This window comes from Xenopus tropicalis, chromosome 5, assembly GCF_000004195.4.
Source record: "Xenopus tropicalis strain Nigerian chromosome 5, UCB_Xtro_10.0, whole genome shotgun sequence".
Classification (NCBI taxonomy): Eukaryota; Metazoa; Chordata; class Amphibia; order Anura; family Pipidae; genus Xenopus; species Xenopus tropicalis.
The window spans coordinates 147,660,685-147,678,608 of NC_030681.2; the positions used below are offsets into that span (position 1 = coordinate 147,660,685).

Genomic DNA, 17,924 nt, shown 5'->3' on the forward strand with positions numbered 1-17,924 from the left:
ACTTGACATGGTTGCTAGGGTTCCAATTACCCTAGAAACCAGGCAGTGGTTAAATATATCAATAGCAATAAGAAATCCTCAGAAATAACCCCACTTTTCAGTGATACCGGTAACCGGACAGAATATACAATTTCTTGTTAAACAAAGGCAAAATAGACTGGAAAATGAAAAAAAGAATTTCTTGGAATATATCTGTGTGTATTTGTCTAAAATGTCATTTTACAGCTAACGTCATATTTTAAAGTTTATCATGAATCAAAACAGTGTTTTAGATTGTAAGCTCAAACGAGCAAGGCTTTTTTCCCTGCTCTTCCATTGGTCAGTATTGTTATTTAATCTGTATGTTTTATATGTGCACTCTTCTATTCGCACTACTTTTCAATGAAGAAAATAAATCTGATTTAAGGCTTAGCTTTTCCATTTGCCCCTGAATGTACAATTGTACCCTCTGTATTATATATGTATTATTACACTATACATATAAGCTACCTCTGCATGTTCATTTTGGGTGAGTATTCTACTTCTCTTAAGTTACAGAAATCTGGTATAGTCCATTTCATACATTTCCCATTAATACCTGTATATGTTAAACATTAGTGAGATAACCCGTTTCAGTTCTGGTTTCTCTCCCATCATTCTAAATTCTGTATTATACTTAACAAATAGTTCTAGGCTCCTGTAATGGGGAATGGCACTCATGTTGTCTGATCTGAAATTTAGCTGTACTTTATCCATATACTAGATGTTGGCTTAGTAAATGTAAGTGAATTAAATCATGCACAAGCTATGGAACTGAACAGCAACTGCATTAAATTCTCTGTTTTGGGATTTCCATGCTATTGGAAATGGTTTTTCCACCATCTGAATGCTCGAGACCTGGGGTTTTTCATATAAGGGATCACTCCGTAATTAGGATAACCATGCCTTAAGCCTACTAAAAAACTAATGTAAACATGAAATAAACCCAATAGGGCTGTTCTGCCCCAATAAGGGGTAATTATATCTTAGTTGGGATCAAGTACAGGTACTGTTTTATTATTACAGAGAAAAGGGAATCATTTAACCATTAAATAAACCCAATAGGGCTGTTCTGCCCCCAATAAGGGGTAATTATATCTTAGTTGGGATCAAGTACAGGTACTGTTTTATTATTACAGAGAAAAGGGAATCATTTAACCATGAAATAAACCCAATAGGGCTGTTCTGCCCCAATAAGGGGTAATTATATCTTAGTTGGGATCAAGTACAGGTACTGTTTTATTATTACAGAGAAAAGGGAATCATTTAACCATGAAATAAACCCAATAGGGCTGTTCTGCCCCCAATAAGGGGTAATTATATCTTAGTTGGGATCAAGTACAAGGTTCTTTTTTATTATTACAGAGAAATAGGAAATCATTTTAAAAAAATGTAAATTATTGTATTACAATGGAGTCGATGGTTGAGGCCTTCCTGTAGTATGGAGCTTTCTGGGTAATGGGTTTATGGCTACTTAACATAAACAAGAGCCACGAGTAACCTGTAATATATTTTATCATACTTATTTATGTCACTTGTGTGACATTACTCCCTAATACTTGTGTCTTATAAAAACTAATGTACCTATAACCTTAAATTATAAAGCTATGGGACATGTATAATGTCTTTTTTCTTTATACTATTTTAGAGCTTTTGAATTTTTTGCAAAAGGTGTTACATGAATGTATTGTATAGAAAACACGATAAAAGCGAATTGGAAATCGGAAAATGTATTTACGACAGCTACACCTGAGAAACAATGGATAGATTCAAAGATTTGTGTTCTCCAATGTGATGTAGCATTGTAGCTATTACACATACACACATCACAAAATAAGGTTGAAAGAAGAGATGCACATCCCAAGTTAAGCTCAAACCCGTTCTTCCTAAAGTTTAGCTGATCTAGAGGAAACCTAATGTCAAGCTGATCCAAAAGAGAGCTAACATCTAGCGACCTAGAATAAACCCAGTGTATTGCTGGTCTAGAACACAAAAAAACCTAGTGTCCAGCTCATCTAAAAGAAACCTAATGTCCAGGTGATCCAAAGAGAGCTAACATCTAGCGATCCGGAAGAAACTCAGTGTCTAGCTGGTCTTGGAAATAAAACCTAATGTCCAGCTGATATTAAAAAAACCTAATGTCCACCTAATTCATAAGAGACCTAACATCTAGCCAATCCAAACGAAACCCAGTGTCTAGTTGATCTAAACGAAACGTAATGCCCACCGGATCCATTAGAGACCAAACATCTAGCCGATCTAGAAGAAACCCAACGGCTAGCTGATCTAAAAGAAACCTAATGTCTAGCTGATCCAGAAGGAAGCTAACTGCAAATTTTGGATTTCTTGCCTTGCAAATAACCCCAGCATTAACTTTCTTGTCTGGGAGCTAAAGTCTGTCATTTTAAAAATGTATTCACCAGGGAACATTATTTTAAGATTAATCTAAAGTGCATCTAATGCTATTACTTTGCCCTCCGTGAATTACATGTCATCTTTTTCTGCACCTAAAGTGCACAGTGGAGTGCATGATTCTTGCCCTTTTTGCTTAGCAGTCCCCCCGGTGTTGTTGCTGTCGAGTGTGCCTGTAATAGCTAAGCTCGATAGTAAGCTCTGCAGAATGTAAAAAATCTATCTCTGACTTTCCTTAATAGCGACACACTGAATGTCTGTTAAAAACTATTTTCTCTTATACACAGAAGCCACCATGGGAAATCCCATTATTATTATTTTAATAAGAAGAGTTTAATGGGCAACCCTTCACCAAATGAGGTTGTATTTGTTTAAATGATGGCTGCCTGGATGTTATGTCCTTAATTTGCCCTTTCTCTGACCACCCGCACTGCCTGAGGGGCCTGTAACGTGGATCCTCCACCAATGAACAGATTCATATAAGGCTCTAGCATGTTTGTCAGTCAAAGTACAAAGTCCTAGTCTTCTTCAACTTAACTAGAAAGGAATATTATTTTTTAGTTGCATGGATGCTTTACATACACACCACTTTAGTTTATAAGGGATAAATTATCATTGATTGATACACGTTTCTAAGTGAAAAATATGAAGACACCACACCTGCTCCTGGTGTTCTTTAGTGATATTTTGGTTGTGATGAAAGTGGTCAAGCAATGCAGTGAAGTGGTGGAAGAAGCTGTATATACATATTAGTAGCTAGATATGGCAGTTATATTAACCCTTAAGGTTACAGCATCTTCAGTATGGAGTTTTGGAGGCCTTATCTATAGAAATATATAAATTAAACCTAACAGTGTTCCAGGGAGTAAAAGATTATCTAAAAAAAAGGCTGTAACCCATACAGTTTAGAAACGGGAAGGAGAAAGTTGGACAGAAGCCTTCTGAGATATCAAGAGAATGAATGTGAGTTCTGGAGGGAAACCTTTTCCTATAGAGGAAGGTAACTACATTTCTAATACACAGTATAAAGCGTGAGGGGTAAAAAAAATGTGAAAGTTAAGTTATATGTGCAGTTGCCTTCCAGCAGAATGGAAAGAATACAGTGAAGAAATAAAAACATGCACAGGATTAAGAGAGAGCATTGGAATAGTATTTAGCATTGAGTAGACTATATAGACCAACTAGTCAGGTTCTATGGTTTTTATCCTCCTCCACTTGTGTGACGTGCAACTAAATCTGCGCTGTTGTTCATTGGGCACCCCTGTCCCAGACCGATAACAATCTAATTGACCAAGGCCCCCTGGACCTCCAGATGCCATGGGCCTCAAATGACAAGGAAATTGCCCAAGAGTGGAAGGCACTTCACTGCTTTAAAGATCAATGTCTCGGCCCACACAGAACCTTTCTCCACGGGGGCAAATTCAGCCATCAGCCCTGCAAATGATGATGACTACAGCCAGAATTTCTCCTAATCTCTTTTGGAAGTGGAAGCAAAGAAAGCAAAACTCCCCATACATGTAAACTGTGTTTCCTCTTGTAAACACAGGGATAATGTGGTCTGGCTACCCTCTATGCACCGATTCATTAGCGAAGCTCGTTTGTAGTCAAACGGCCAGTCCCAATATCGAAAAAGGTGTGTGAATAGATAGATATGTAATATATATATATATATATATATATATATAGGTATATGGAGTCTGTAGACAGGAGGCACAACGTCTCACACTACACGGGGCATTGGTAAATCTCGCTAAATTCCCACCTGGACCAGAAACCCTTCATTCCGACTCTCCATGGTATAATTAACACCGATTGTGAGACCTCAGATTTTGCAGGCCTATGTAATGTTGTGGTTTTTCTTTTTTTTTTTTATACAAGCCACGCTTCTCCCTTCACTATTCAAATGCCATTGGAGGCAGCCAATTGCAAAGCAGAAGCAGGGGAGGGCTATGAATGAGCTTCCTACCACCAGGTATGGGAACGGCAAGCCCCTCACTGTTGTAAAGAGCTCGGTTAGCATCTTTCCCTGAGCAGCCAAAGAGGAGAACCTATTCCCTTCCAGTACCAACACAAGCCTCTCATCATGGACTGGATTCAGAAAATGTTGTAAGTGTTCAGAAGCACATAGCAGTGCCGCCGCCGCTCTGTGTCAAAGGATGATTCAGCTAGAATGAATACAGATCTGTCTCAATTATGCCTCAAAAAAGAGGGGGGGGGGGGTATAAAAACTTTTTTTTTTCCCTTGATGTTTCTAAAAGCAAAGACCAAGGCAGAAAAAAAAATGATGCCTTAGCCTCAGCGTGAAGCGCGCTCCGCTCACCTTGTGCGTTTCACCCGGGCTAACACTTTTTGCCGAGTACGTCAGACGCACGGTGTTCATTCTAGCATCGCTTTTGACAGATTTATTTTGCCATGCCCCATAGCGGGAACGATGAGATTGTGTGCTTTGGGTCGGGGGCGCAGTGTTTGAGGGATTGAGTTAACCCCTTCAACGCCTCGGCTTGTGTAGCATGGGTTGATAGGTGAATCTGTGTATGACTTGCTGTGTGTCTATTTCCCTTTATTTACACTGTCTTGTTGTGCGGACATCTGTGTTTACGGTGCAGCTATGAGACTGGATGCCCTTTTTTAAAAAAAGTTGTGTCTCCGCTATCAAACCCACAGGTTGGAGTCTATCAGCCCCCCACGTTGTAGTTGGAAATAAATGGAATCTATATACATATGTATAGGCAGCACATATAACTGCTCACTCCTGCGTTTTCCCTTCTGTTCCCTAAATGTCCTGCCAAGTTGCAGCACACAGAGCATCCAATACTCCGCTGCGGTTAAATCCTATTTTTCCTAATTTCCTTTAAACAGTGGGGTGCCGGGAAGTAGGAAGGGAGTTCAAGTGAGCTGCTCACTGAAATGATTAGGTGACTTTGAACAGACTGCGCTCTGTACCTAGCCCTGCCCTCTGTGTATTTAAATACCTTTCCAGGTGATACACCTGACTTGATGTTGCAGTCTAGGTTTTTTTTTTCTTTTTGGTGCATCAATGGGGTGAACTATGTCCCCCCCCCCCCATTTGAGTTAGGTAGGTGGAGGTTATGTGTTGAACTCTCTAGGGTTTCCTCTTTCGCCTAATGATAGCCTTTCGGCGATGGACCAATTTGTGGCTCGCCTCTCCGGCTCAGCACCAGTCACTCGCGGCCCGCCATTTTGCCAGTTAACGCTGCTTCGGTCTATATGAGAGCAAACCAATCTGACTCCGAATGATCCCCATATCCAAATTTCAAGGTACTCACCCCAAAAGAAGTTTTGCTGACATGGTGTCACCGAGCTGAACAGACTGTTGGACGCCATCGTCCTTCTTCCTCTGCCGAGTGGCGCCCGTCCGCTTTTTTTTTTTTTTGTATGTCCCGGCAATAAATATTCCTCAGACTGAAAATAGAGATTGTGGTCACCATGGATAGTTCCACTTGACAGATGATACCTACTCCTATAGCATAGTCGTCTATACCCCCCCTATTTCGAGTTAGCTATTCCATCCTAGCACATATATGTATTTCACAGCCCAAAAAAGAGACTATTATTACGGCACCTATTGTGGTTTAAGAGGCACTTACCGACAGCGACGGTCTCGACGGCTGGTAGCGACCTGCGGAGATTAACCATTTAAAAACCAAAGGCTCCGCGCTGTCCTCCTGGAGAAAGTCGTGCACCGCACTTGTGGTTCTGTGGTTGTTTGTGAGGCGAATGAAGCATTCACACAATCCAAAAAAGCAAAAGCTTTAAAACTCCTATTTTTTTTTGGAAGCAACGTTACTGGAGAGGCAGTATCATGTGGTTGATGACATCAGAGCTCTCAAAGGGGGACAGACTTTCAGTGTGGCTTTCTCTTTTTTTTTTTCTTCTTCATATTTTGACAAAAGGATCGTGGTAAGGCCTTTCCTGGCATCCAGAAGGGATATAGCTTTTTAATTTTTCTGACTCATGAGGATTTGGAGAGAGTACAAATACAGCAAACGCTTAAGACTCCTGTACGGTGAAAGCATATGGAGTGCAGAAGTGAAATTGTACAATACTCTCTTCAGCCTTCAAACTTCATGTCAGATATTTTTTTTTTTTTGTTTCCTTGACTTTTATTCTGCGTTTATTATTATATCTAGGAAAAGTGAGTGAAACTGGCACAGCCAGATGCCTAATATTCCCCAACAACAGCGATGATTTATAATAATTCTCCTCCTTTGGGTTGTGTCGGTGGAGCAAGGTCTGCTTTGGATTTACTGGGTGGTTGGATCCTTTCTGTTATTCCGCTTGCTCCTTGTCTTCCTGTGATTGGGGTTCTGTAACTCATTGTAAGAGCCTCTCTCCTGCGTTTCTGGGAGTCTGGTAGCTAACTGCTTAGCCGGTTGCTGTGTAATTGGCTGTCACAGAAGCTCTAGGCTGGAGATTCCTTTACAGAGGTTTAAATCAAGTCTGTCTACATAAACTCGGGCACAGCAGGCAGACCTGGCTTTGTGGCCAAGTGACGTTTAAAGCTGTATTACCTGGAATCTTTATTTTATTTTTTTTTAAATTGTATAAACGATAATTATAATCTTTTATTTCTTTTACATCCCAAAAAGGTTTCAGTATTTCTGTTTTATGTGTATCTTCAAATATGTGCCACCAATCCACTTTACATATCTTAAAGTGTTATTTCCTATTCCTTGCTTAGCATTCTTATCTTTAGTCACTCTTCTGTTTGGTCAGAGCGATGGCAAGGTATTTTTGGGTGCGTCATTTCCCTTGGGGGTGACTGTTGGGAGACGGAAGCTCAGATCCACTTGGGGTGATTACAATTGGTTGTAAAGGCGGTTAGGGCCTTATTTTGTGTTGTTGTTGTTATTATTATTATTATTATTAATAACATTTATTTATAATGCGCCAACATATCCCGCAGCGCTGTACAATAAGTGGGTTTCATACATTGGACATACAGAGTAACATATAAAGCAATCAATAACCGATACAAGAGGGGAAGGGAGCCCTGCCCAAAAGAGCTTACACTCTACAAGGAGACATACAGAGTAACATATAAAGCAACCAATAACCGATACAAGAGGGGAAGAGAGCCCTGCCCAAAAGAGCTTACAATCTACAAGGAGACATACAGAGTAACATATAAAGCAATCAATAACCGATACAAGAGGGGAAGGGAGCCCTGCCCAAAAGAGCTTACAGTCTACAAGGAGACATACAGAGTAACATATAAAGCAATCAATAACCGATACAAGAGGGGAAGAGAGCCCTGCCCAAAAGAGCTTACAATCTACAAGGAGACATACAGAGTAACATATAAAGCAACCAATAACCGATACAAGAGGGGAAGAGAGCCCTGCCCAAAAGAGCTTACAATCTACAAGGAGACATACAGAGTAACATATAAAGCAATCAATAACCGATACAAGAGGTGAAGTGAGCCCTGCCCAAAAGAGCTTACAATCTATCTTTCTTTCTTTCTTTCTTTCTTTCTTTCTATTTTTATCAACATTTATTTATAAAGCGCCAACATATCCCGCAGCACTGTACGATAAGTGGGTTTCATACATTGGACATACAGAGTAACATATAAAGCAATCAATAACCGATACAAGAGGGGAAGAGAGCCCTGCCCAAAAGAGCTTACAATCTACAAGGAGACATACAGAGTAACATATAAAGCAACCAATAACCGATACAAGAGGGGAAGAGAGCCCTGCCCAAAAGAGCTTACAATCTACAAGGAGACATACAGAGTAACATATAAAGCAATCAATAACCGATACAAGAGGTGAAGCGAGCCCTGCCCAAAAGAGCTTACAATCTTTCCTTCTTTCCTTCTTTCTTTCTTTCTTTCTTTCTTTCTTTCTTTCTTTCTTTCTTTCTTTCTTTCTTTCTTTCTTTCTTTCTTTCTTATTTTTATTAACATTTATTTATAAAGCGCCAACATATCCCGCAGCGCTGTACAATAAGTGGGTTTATACATTGGACATACAGAGTAACATATAAAGCAATCAGTAACCGATACAAGAGGTGAAGAGGGCCCTGCCCAAAAGAGCTTACAATCTATAAGGAGAAAGGGTTGAGACACAAGGTGTGGATGTTACTAGTCCTTTATATCAGAGCATAGACATTACAGTGCCACAAACTGTTAACACTGTAGGAGTTTAGGCCTTTAACACAAATTTATTTCGGGGGTGTCAATTTGTTGGGCACCCTCTGTCCAGTAACTAAAACTTCTTTCTACCTGGGGTCAGTGCTCTTCTGTAAATATAAGTACTGGCCTTGGGCACTGCTGCCATCTTCTGTCATTGTCCCAGGCACCCCTTGTGGCACCCTGAGCAGCCCCATGGGCTGTATATGAAAGAATGTAATAAGACGAATGAAAAGGGAAGGGAATTTGTGGAAATGTATCCTGGGCTAGGGTGTTTTTTTTTTTTTTTTTTTTATAGATTAAGTGCCCACTGGGGTAGGCCCTAGGGTCAGTATTAGAAATTTACTGGCAATGTGAGTACATTTGTAATTATCTGACCGCCCCCAATTCCCACTTCCAGGAGGCCTCTCCTACCCCTCCAATCCCCTTTTCCCAACTTATCAAATTTTCACTTCGATTGAACTTGATCCTTAATGCCCCTTTATGTCATCTCCACACACTTCATACCACCCCATTTACATCATCATCCTTCATATCATGGTCCCGCCCCCCTACCCTTTTTTAATTGGCAGAAATTTTTTAGCAGTAAAGGTTGCAACCCCTGGCACCCAAGTAAATTCAAATTTCCTCTTCTTTAATCCTGTTAATGGCTGAAATTCCCAAAGGGATGTGAACAGTGGGTTTTATATTGGATGTTTTGAGCGCTGTGGTCTTTAAACTCTGATAAAGATTAAAGGGCCACTAATACACATAGGATTTTTTTGTTTGTGTAGGAATTTTTGCATATATATATATAATTATAAATATACACAAATATAGAGGACAGAAGTAATTTTTATTATTGGTATTACTGTTCCCTTAACTCTCAGCCAAAAATCTAAGTAAAACTGCTGCTTTGTGAAAGCCTTTGTATTAAACTGCCCTATAAAAACCGAATAATAATATTTTTAAGGGATTGCTCAGTGTTGGAGACCTCCGTGCGCTCATCCAGAATGAATTGTGGTTTTGGTAATGAATGGGTTAAGCTCCGGGAAACCAGCTATGTCATTTATGTCTTGGTTTATACTGTGAAATATGGAAGGCGCTTGTAGCATCTTTAGGGGTGCCGAACAGACGTTCCCACACAGTCAGCAGAAATAAAACGCTTGATCCCTAATTCGCTTCATCTGTTCTATCATAAGTGAAGGTTTTAATAAGGATTCAGTTGGGCGCCATTCATACAGTAGGCTGTAGAGCAACGTAGGGGAAGATGTCAGGGAAGTATAATGAGCAGAACAATTGCAGCGGCTGGGATAGACAATGGCAAGTTATCTGCGGGGGGGGTCATGACTTGCCATCACTTTCGCATCTGGTTATGCTTCTGTGAAATGGACGGGTGTGGTGCTAATGTCACTATTTCATTTATATTTATTAATATGGCTTTGAAATACGTCAACTGTTTTGTATATGCATCCTGGGGACTTCATTTTTACATTCTCCTATGGTCAATTGTATCTGTTTATTTTTGGTTCTATATAAATTTGCAAGTTCTTCATGACACCAACAATGTACAGAAGAAGCAAACTTCATCGAAGCATCTGTCCCACGTGTACGAACCCATTCAACAAATGAAATGACAGATCATGGCAACATGATGCATTAATAAGGGGTCTTGTATTAAAATGTAGGGGTTTAAGCTGGGCCCCCTTTTCCTTCAGAGGAACCTCACTACTTCTAGAATAATAAGGTGTAGAAGCAGAAAGAAGGTAGTTGGAAAGTTGTTGAAATGTCTTCCTTTTGATGATGATAAGACTTGATGTGATTAGGAAGAACGTAGAATTTTTTGTCGAAACCACAACATTTGCTAAGAATGAAACCAATAGGCTTATTTATCCATTAGGGTTTGTTTTTCTAAATCGAATAATGTCACATATCGAATGGTCGCTTATTCATTAATAAGGAAAATTTGTTGGTATAAAAAAACTCAAATATCTGGAATTTTTCAAGTTCACAAGCTCGATAAATTCAAGTTTGAGAATATCATTTGGACAACTCCCGTTATCTTCTATAGAAACTATTAACTGGTGAATGTTTACATTTGAGTTTACTGATTGTGACCGAAAAGTTTTTGCTCTTTATAAATAACAGACATTCGAGTTTTCGAACCACAACAAGAATTGGCGTTTTTTAAGTGCAAAAAAACTTGAGAGATCAAACTCGACCGTTGATAAATCATTGGAATCTCTTGCACAAAAGGGAGAGCTGTTTTTTTTTCTTTTCCTTTTACCATAACCCTTAAAAACAATTCTTTTTTTAATTGAAAGCTTTTTTGGTGCACAGTCATTTATGAAACAATTCCCAAGATACGGTTGCTGATATGAGCATCATAGGTTTTTTCACTTCAGGTTATCCATGGGAAGCAGTCAACTTCCTATTCACAATCAGAGGAACCTGTGGTGTGAATGTTCCATCAGATGCTTAGGGTCAGTCATATGTAATTACAGTTCTGAGTGTGCACAGGTAGGAAATGTGCTTTAGTACAGCACCACGAAAGCGCTCAGTTTGTCCGATGAACATGAGCAGTCCACCATCGAGCTTTGGCTACTGCGTGTTGCTGATTTACTGCACTACCTGGAACAGGGAAGATATATCAGTATATGTCAAGAAGGGTGTGTCTTATAAAATGGCATCTGATTGGCTATTGGGTAGCCCCATGGGGACTGCTGGCCTGCAGGAGGCTCTGCTTGGGGTAAAACTGTGTCTCTGGGCTTCCAAAACTTGTCTCCAAGCCAGAAATGTAAAAATGGCACCTACTTTGGGGCAACTGAGAGCAACACCCAAGGAGTTGGGGATCAACATGTTGCCCCTGAGCCACTGGTTGGGGATCACTGATGGGGGGGATCCCAGCTTTGTAGAGCTTACAGTCAAAGTGAAAAACCTCTTCCACAGAATGCTAAACTATAAAAAAAAAAAAAGTTGAACAATAAAAGAAGCCACACAGTCAGTATATTTTTTGTGGTTGCTGGGGTCAGTGACCTCCCCAAGCAGAATATTCTTTTGCATTATAGAAAGAGCTGAACAGAAAGACCTATAATTCAAAAATGCTATGTAATACATTCTCAAGGGCAACTGTAAAGTTTTCTTAGGATAGGTCTATCTATACTAAAATGTAACGCAGTTGATTTCTTTCCCTTTCATTCCATAACAAATATTTCTAAATGTGCACGCTTTGCTCTCCCACTTAATAACTATCCAAGAGAGAACTTTTATGGAGCTTCATCTCAGCTTTGATGAAACGATTACAGATTGTAAGCTCTTTTGGGCAGGGCCCTCTTCACCTCTTGTATCGGTTATTGGTTGCTTTATATGTTACTCTGGATGTCTCCTTGTAGATTGTAAGCTCTTTTGGGCAGGGCTCTCTTCACCTCTTGTATCGGTTATTGGTTGCTTTATATGTTACTCCTTGTAGATTGTAAGCTCTTTTGGGCAGGGTTCTCTTCACCTCTTGTATCGGTTATTGGTTGCTTTATATGTTACTCTGTATGTCTCCTTGTAGATTGTAAGCTCTTTTGGGCAGGGTTCTCTTCACCTCTTGTATCGGTTATTGGTTGCTTTATATGTTACTCTGTATGTCTCCTTGTAGATTGTAAGCTCTTTTGGGCAGGGCTCTCTTCCCCTCTTGTATCGGTTACTGATTGCTTTATATGTTACTCTGTATGTCTAATGTATGAAACCCACTTATTGTACAGCACTGCGGGGTATGTTGGCACTTTATAAATACATGTTAATAATAATAATTACATGCCCTTTGAATATTGGAATGGCAGTGCTCGTTCATGTTAATATGTCCCCCCCCATGTTCTTGGGTACAGTTGCCCCAAGCCCTTGTAGATAATGAAACCATGAGTGAGGGAGATGAGACAGGAGCCAGTTACAAGGTAACTATTAGAACTGTTGGTTGCAACTTCACCTTCTAAAGAACTTGGGAAGACAGGTGTACCCATGTGCATTTAGTAAGGATTGGTTACCAAACAGACACAATAATCTCCTGTTTGATTTTAAGAACCCCTCAGTATAGGAATCAGACTGGCTCTGCTATGGACAACTGTAATTTTTTACAGGTGTAGCATTTTTTTCGTCTAAATATATTCAAAATATTGAACTTTGCTTTACTGTAATTTCACGCTTTCTTCCAAATTTTGGTTATCTCAGTTACGACCTGAACTAATTTAGGCATGTAGTCTCTTCTTCTTACCGACCAGCCAGTTAAGTTCTGCCTCTGATCTGTGTTCTACAGTCAATAGATCCAACGGTTATAGGACATGGTGGGGCAGTTGCAATCCTAATTGTCTGAATCTGATACTGATTGCACCCAAGTGCAGTTTTTTCTTTTTAAGGCAGACTTTGATCATTTCTGCCTTAATTATCACCCTGTGCTTAGGAATTTTCTAGACTTCTGGTATTCAATCCATTGCCTTCAAAGTAGCTTCTAACATTTTAAAATAAACTTCATTAGCGCCAAAGTGGAACATTCATTAGTACACAGCTTCCCACACTTCGGGGCTACCCCCCCACGAGAGCGAGCTTGAATACCAGTTAGGACGAGGACCACTGATACCTTAATACAACATATGTAGCTTTATTATACAATAAGAGCAACGCTGTCTGATTTGCAGAGCACAGATGGCAATTGAACCCTGGTATAACGTATAGATAGGTATTTTTGGCCTTTCTGCCATTGGTATATTACGCACCACAACTGCTTTCCATTGTAGTGGGTTTTAAATCTTTTCATTTTGTTACTCCGAGGAAAAGTAGGAGATGCAAAATTTCACATTTGCCATATTCGGCCTTAGAGAATGGGCGCCGGAGTATGTATTTTGACTAAATAAGCAAACAGTGAGTTAGTGGCGCACCCGCCGACTGTGTGAACTTGTGAGTTAATGGCATAGAGTCGGCACATTCACATTCTGTGGTTAAGCGCTTTATATTAGCATCTAATGTAGTTTCAGTTCTGTAAACCATTTTTACTATTCTGTTCCTAAACTTTCAAAGCAAATGGAAGGACACTGTGAAATTCCAGGCTCACCAAAATAACACTTTGTCTTAATTGCATGGTTTCCTTGTGTCCTTAAATTGCATGTTTTATAGTCTGGAAGTGCCTGTCTTCAGACTGAGCACCGAACAAATCATTTGCAAAACAAAAAAAGGAAAAAAAAAAAAAAAGAAACCTCTCTTTTTTTTTATTTAAACACACAGGTTCCTGAAGAAAAGTTAATCAAAAGTTACGGTTAGTTTTTTAAGGGGGTTTGGTTAGTGGAGACTGGATTTAAACTTGGGACAAGGCTGTCAAGAAGGTAAGCTTTGCTTCTGTTATTTTGTCCTTGTAAATCACCCTCCTTATGTTGAATGGAAGCGGTTTCAGTCCTGAAGGTTCTACCCCTTCAATGCCAGACGCTCTTAATACAAACTTGCTTTCAAAGTCTCAACTTCAAGTGTAGGGCAAAGAGCAATATGGCAATTGTTCTGCCTCAATCCAGGCAGAAGGAGTTCTTTCTTGATGAACCACTCTCTTTTGATTCCTTGAGTCGGTATTATTCTGTGTATTGTCTGTTGAAGATATTGAGAAGCTATCTACCTACAATATCAATTCTTAGTGGTAATGTTTAAATGACAACAGCTAAAATAGACATTCAACCTTGACTGTTTGTGGGGACCACATCAGCTGTAGAAAGTAGAAATGTATTTATCTATAAGTCTAAATGTATCTGTTTTTTTAATTTTTATCTTTTGATTTGTCTATCTATATATCTATCTATGCAACTGTCCATCCCTATTTGCACCCTGGTGTGTCCTAGCAGGGCAGATGTTTATAGCCTTTAGCTACTGAGCATCCTTCTGCCTTACTAGCAGGGTTCAGAAATCATGTTTTAGTTTCCATCCCTGTAGAAGGGGTTAATTTTTAAACCAACCACCCAAAACGATACGCTAGTGATGATAAGATTCCCCTAATTCATGGCTGGTAACCAGCCATATTCTGTCATCAAGATCCTTTTGACTGTAAAAATCTCTGCAAGATATATGTGATAGGCTTTATTTATTTTGTTGAAACTAACGTCGAGAATCTAAAAAATCTTTCAATATACACGGAATTCTTATTTATTGTACTTTCTCTGCAATTATAAAAAAAAAAGTGGAGGCATCTCACTTGCTTTATCTTGCCCTGTGGTCATATGGGCAATTTGGGTGCTTGAGAATGCGTTTCCACACCTAAAAAAAACCCCTTCTCTACATATGGTTGCTCTATTATTTTGGTATGTTTTGAAGTCAGCGTCCTCAAAGTGAAAATGTCGGGATGGTTAATATCCATTATTACTGTGTAATTCCCCCTAAAGTGAGTGAAGAGTGCAAGCTCAGCTATAAGGAAGCTGGAAAGGAGGAGCGGGGCCGCTTAATCTAACCGGACCATTGGATATATATACACAGAAATCATCTTGACTGCTTTTAACATTTTGTATATTAAGATAATAGTTACTCAAATATGATTGTGATATTTTCAAGGTCTGCGAATTGCTCTCTGGCTCTTTAGATAAATGGAAACACATGCAACGGAGCTTTCTGCTTAACTCCTTTAGATCCAGAGTTCAGGGAAGGGAAGACCCAATTCCTATTTGTTCAACGAGGATCATAAACGTGTTTCTGATGTGTTTTGGACACTCCGTCTTCTCTGTTTATTTTATAATTGTTTTATTGCAAGTCCGTTTGCTGTTCTAATCCATCTGCAGTGTATTTGTTCTGGGGAGAGAAAAATAAATTCTAGCCGTTCTTTCTCTACAATTAAAAAAAAAAAAAAAGCCTTTTTGGACGTCAATCTTCATCAACGTCGATGTCCAAGTAAAGGGAAAATAAAAACACCTCTTGGGCAAATATTTTTGCATTTAATTCTGCAGACTGGAACCTTCAGACAGCGGCAGCTTGACCCAGTTTTTAATGAAAATATACACAGCCAACAGAAATTACTATGACGAGCAATTAACGTATTGGCGTAGGGTAGTGCGGTAGTCAGAGGAGAGAAACCCTTAATTTTTGTGCAGAAGTGTATATCATACAAGTCGTACAGTACGTGTGAAAGTGTGTATAATGGGACCTTTTATTTTAGTGCTGCTGATATGATTTATATTAGCCCCTGGGGATCCGAGCGGGGGAAATAGGGAAATTGTCCATTGCTACTATTCCAAAAAAATAAAAAAGAATTAAACTATATATTCAAAGTGAATGGTGCAGTTATATCTGTAGTTATATATACTCCCCCCACCTTATTTTAGAATATTATTAGCTTTTACAAAAAAATTTTTTCTCTCCGCTAGAGCTTTAAACCTGCAAAACATTTATTTAAATCTGCAAAACATTTTTAGTTCCTACATTAATACATTTTTTTTTTCTTGGCCAGTAATTTGTCTGTTCTTTTATTGGCTGTTTAACGTGATTGCATTTTAACTGCTATAATGCATTTCATATGACCAAGGTGGCAGGCAGAGCTTGTGAAAGAAGCTGAAAATCAAATGAAAGAGGTAGAAGTTCTGGAATGGCTGAATATCGGTATATTGAAGCTTTTTCATGTCATAATTTCATTTTTTTTTAATTTTCTCAACATTTTCTCCAAATGCAATAGAAGCTATTTCTAAAATATCAAGTTTAATAGGACAAAAATAATTGAAATTTATACCTTGGAATATTTTCTCTTTATTGTTCCTTTTGCAAATTTGACCCTTTTTTTCTGCTTGTACGGAGCAAACGATTTTCTTATAATCACATGGTCACGCATTTCTTTTCTTCTGTTGAACCAACAGCAATTTTGAGATGTTTTATGCCAAATTGTGATACCAGTAGCCATTATATGATAAATTATATCTTTGTTTCATTTCATTGGAAGTTGCAAGGCATAAAGTAAAAGCCACGCAGGGTTGTTCAAAGGATAATGAAAAATAATATGATCAAATTAATTCTGTTTAATCACCAATTTATTATCTTCTATATAGAGATTAGGAATATATATTTCATTTTGGGTAAAGGCTTTGTGAGCAATAGCACAGGTTTTATTATTACTATTATTAACATTTATTTATAAAGCGCCAACATATCCCGCAGCGCTGTACAATAAGTGGGTTTCATACATTGGGCATACAGAGTAACATATAAAGCAATCAGTAACCGATACAAGAGGGGAAGGGAGCCCTGCCCAAAAGAGCTTACAATCTACAAGGAGACATACAGAGTAACATATAAAGCAACCAATAACCGATACAGGAGGGGAAGGGAGCCCTGCCCAAAAGAGCTTACAATCTACAAGGAGACATACAGAGTAACATATAAAGCAATCAGTAACCGATACAGGAGGGGAAGGGAGCCCTGCCCAAAAGAGCTTACAATCTACAAGGAGACATACAGAGTAACATATAAAGCAATCAATAACCGATACAAGAGGGGAAGAGAGCCCTGCCCAAAAGAGCTTACAATCTACAAGGAGACATACAGAGTAACATATAAAGCAACCAATAACCGATACAAGAGGTGAAGAGAGCCCTGCCCAAAAGAGCTTACAATCTACAAGGAGACATACAGAGTAACATATAAAGCAATCAATAACCGATACAAGAGGTTAAGAGAGCCCTGCCCAAAAGAGCTTACAATCTACAAGGAGTAACATATAAAGCAATCAATAACCGATACAAGAGGTGAAGGGAGCCCTGCCCAAAAGAGCTTACAATCTACAAGGAGACATACAGAGTAACATATAAAGCAATCAATAACCGATACAAGAGGTTAAGAGAGCCCTGCCCAAAAGAGCTTACAATCTACAAAGTTTCTGCTACAAGTCCTCAAGTAAAGTAAAAGTAAACTACACCAGATCATTTCAGTCTTCATATATTTTATTAACAATATTCCCAGGGAAATGCAACATAAAGAGATTATAAAGTGACTGCTGAAAAGCAAGATTGTGTTCTTATAATATTTCACTGAGTTTAAAATTCTGATCATTTGTAAAGCTAAAATTGCCATTTGTAAATATAGAGATATTCATATGAATGCAGAGCACTTTATCATCAATTGTCTTTGGAAATCAGATGCTATATTAACAGTTACATTTATAATCATAACTGAGTCTTTTAAAAAAAAAAAAAAAAAAATTGCAGTTCTAAATCTAAGGAAAAAATGATTTTTACAAAATAAAATATTAGGTTAAAATCATAATTAGCTTGCTAAATCATTAGATATTATTATTAACATTATTAACATTTATTTATAAAGCACCAACATATTCCGCAGCGCTGTACAATAAGTATAATATCTAAAC

The 17,924-nt window shown here is 38.7% G+C and overlaps 2 protein-coding genes across 7 annotated transcripts in view; one reads left to right on the plus strand and one right to left on the minus strand.

Moving 5' to 3' along the window:
• Nucleotides 1–6,189, minus strand: part of runx2 (RUNX family transcription factor 2) — a 157,440-nt gene extending 151,251 nt beyond the window's left edge. The window contains exons 1-2 of one of the 2 annotated variants that reach the window (XM_012970171.3): nt 6,039–6,189; nt 5,718–5,853 (exon numbers count right to left, since the gene is read on the minus strand). In XM_012970171.3, the coding sequence (XP_012825625.1) occupies nt 5,718–5,775 (58 nt within the window). In that variant the 5' untranslated portion in view covers nt 5,776–5,853; nt 6,039–6,189. 2 annotated transcript variants of the gene reach the window in all.
• The window catches only part of supt3h (SPT3 homolog, SAGA and STAGA complex component), a 321,572-nt gene that overhangs the window by 44,775 nt on the left and 258,873 nt on the right, over nt 1–17,924 (plus strand). The window contains exon 1 of one of the 5 annotated variants that reach the window (XM_031901600.1): nt 4,451–4,536. Coding sequence (XP_031757460.1) covers nt 4,514–4,536 — 23 coding nt within the window. The 5' untranslated portion in view covers nt 4,451–4,513. 5 annotated transcript variants of the gene reach the window in all.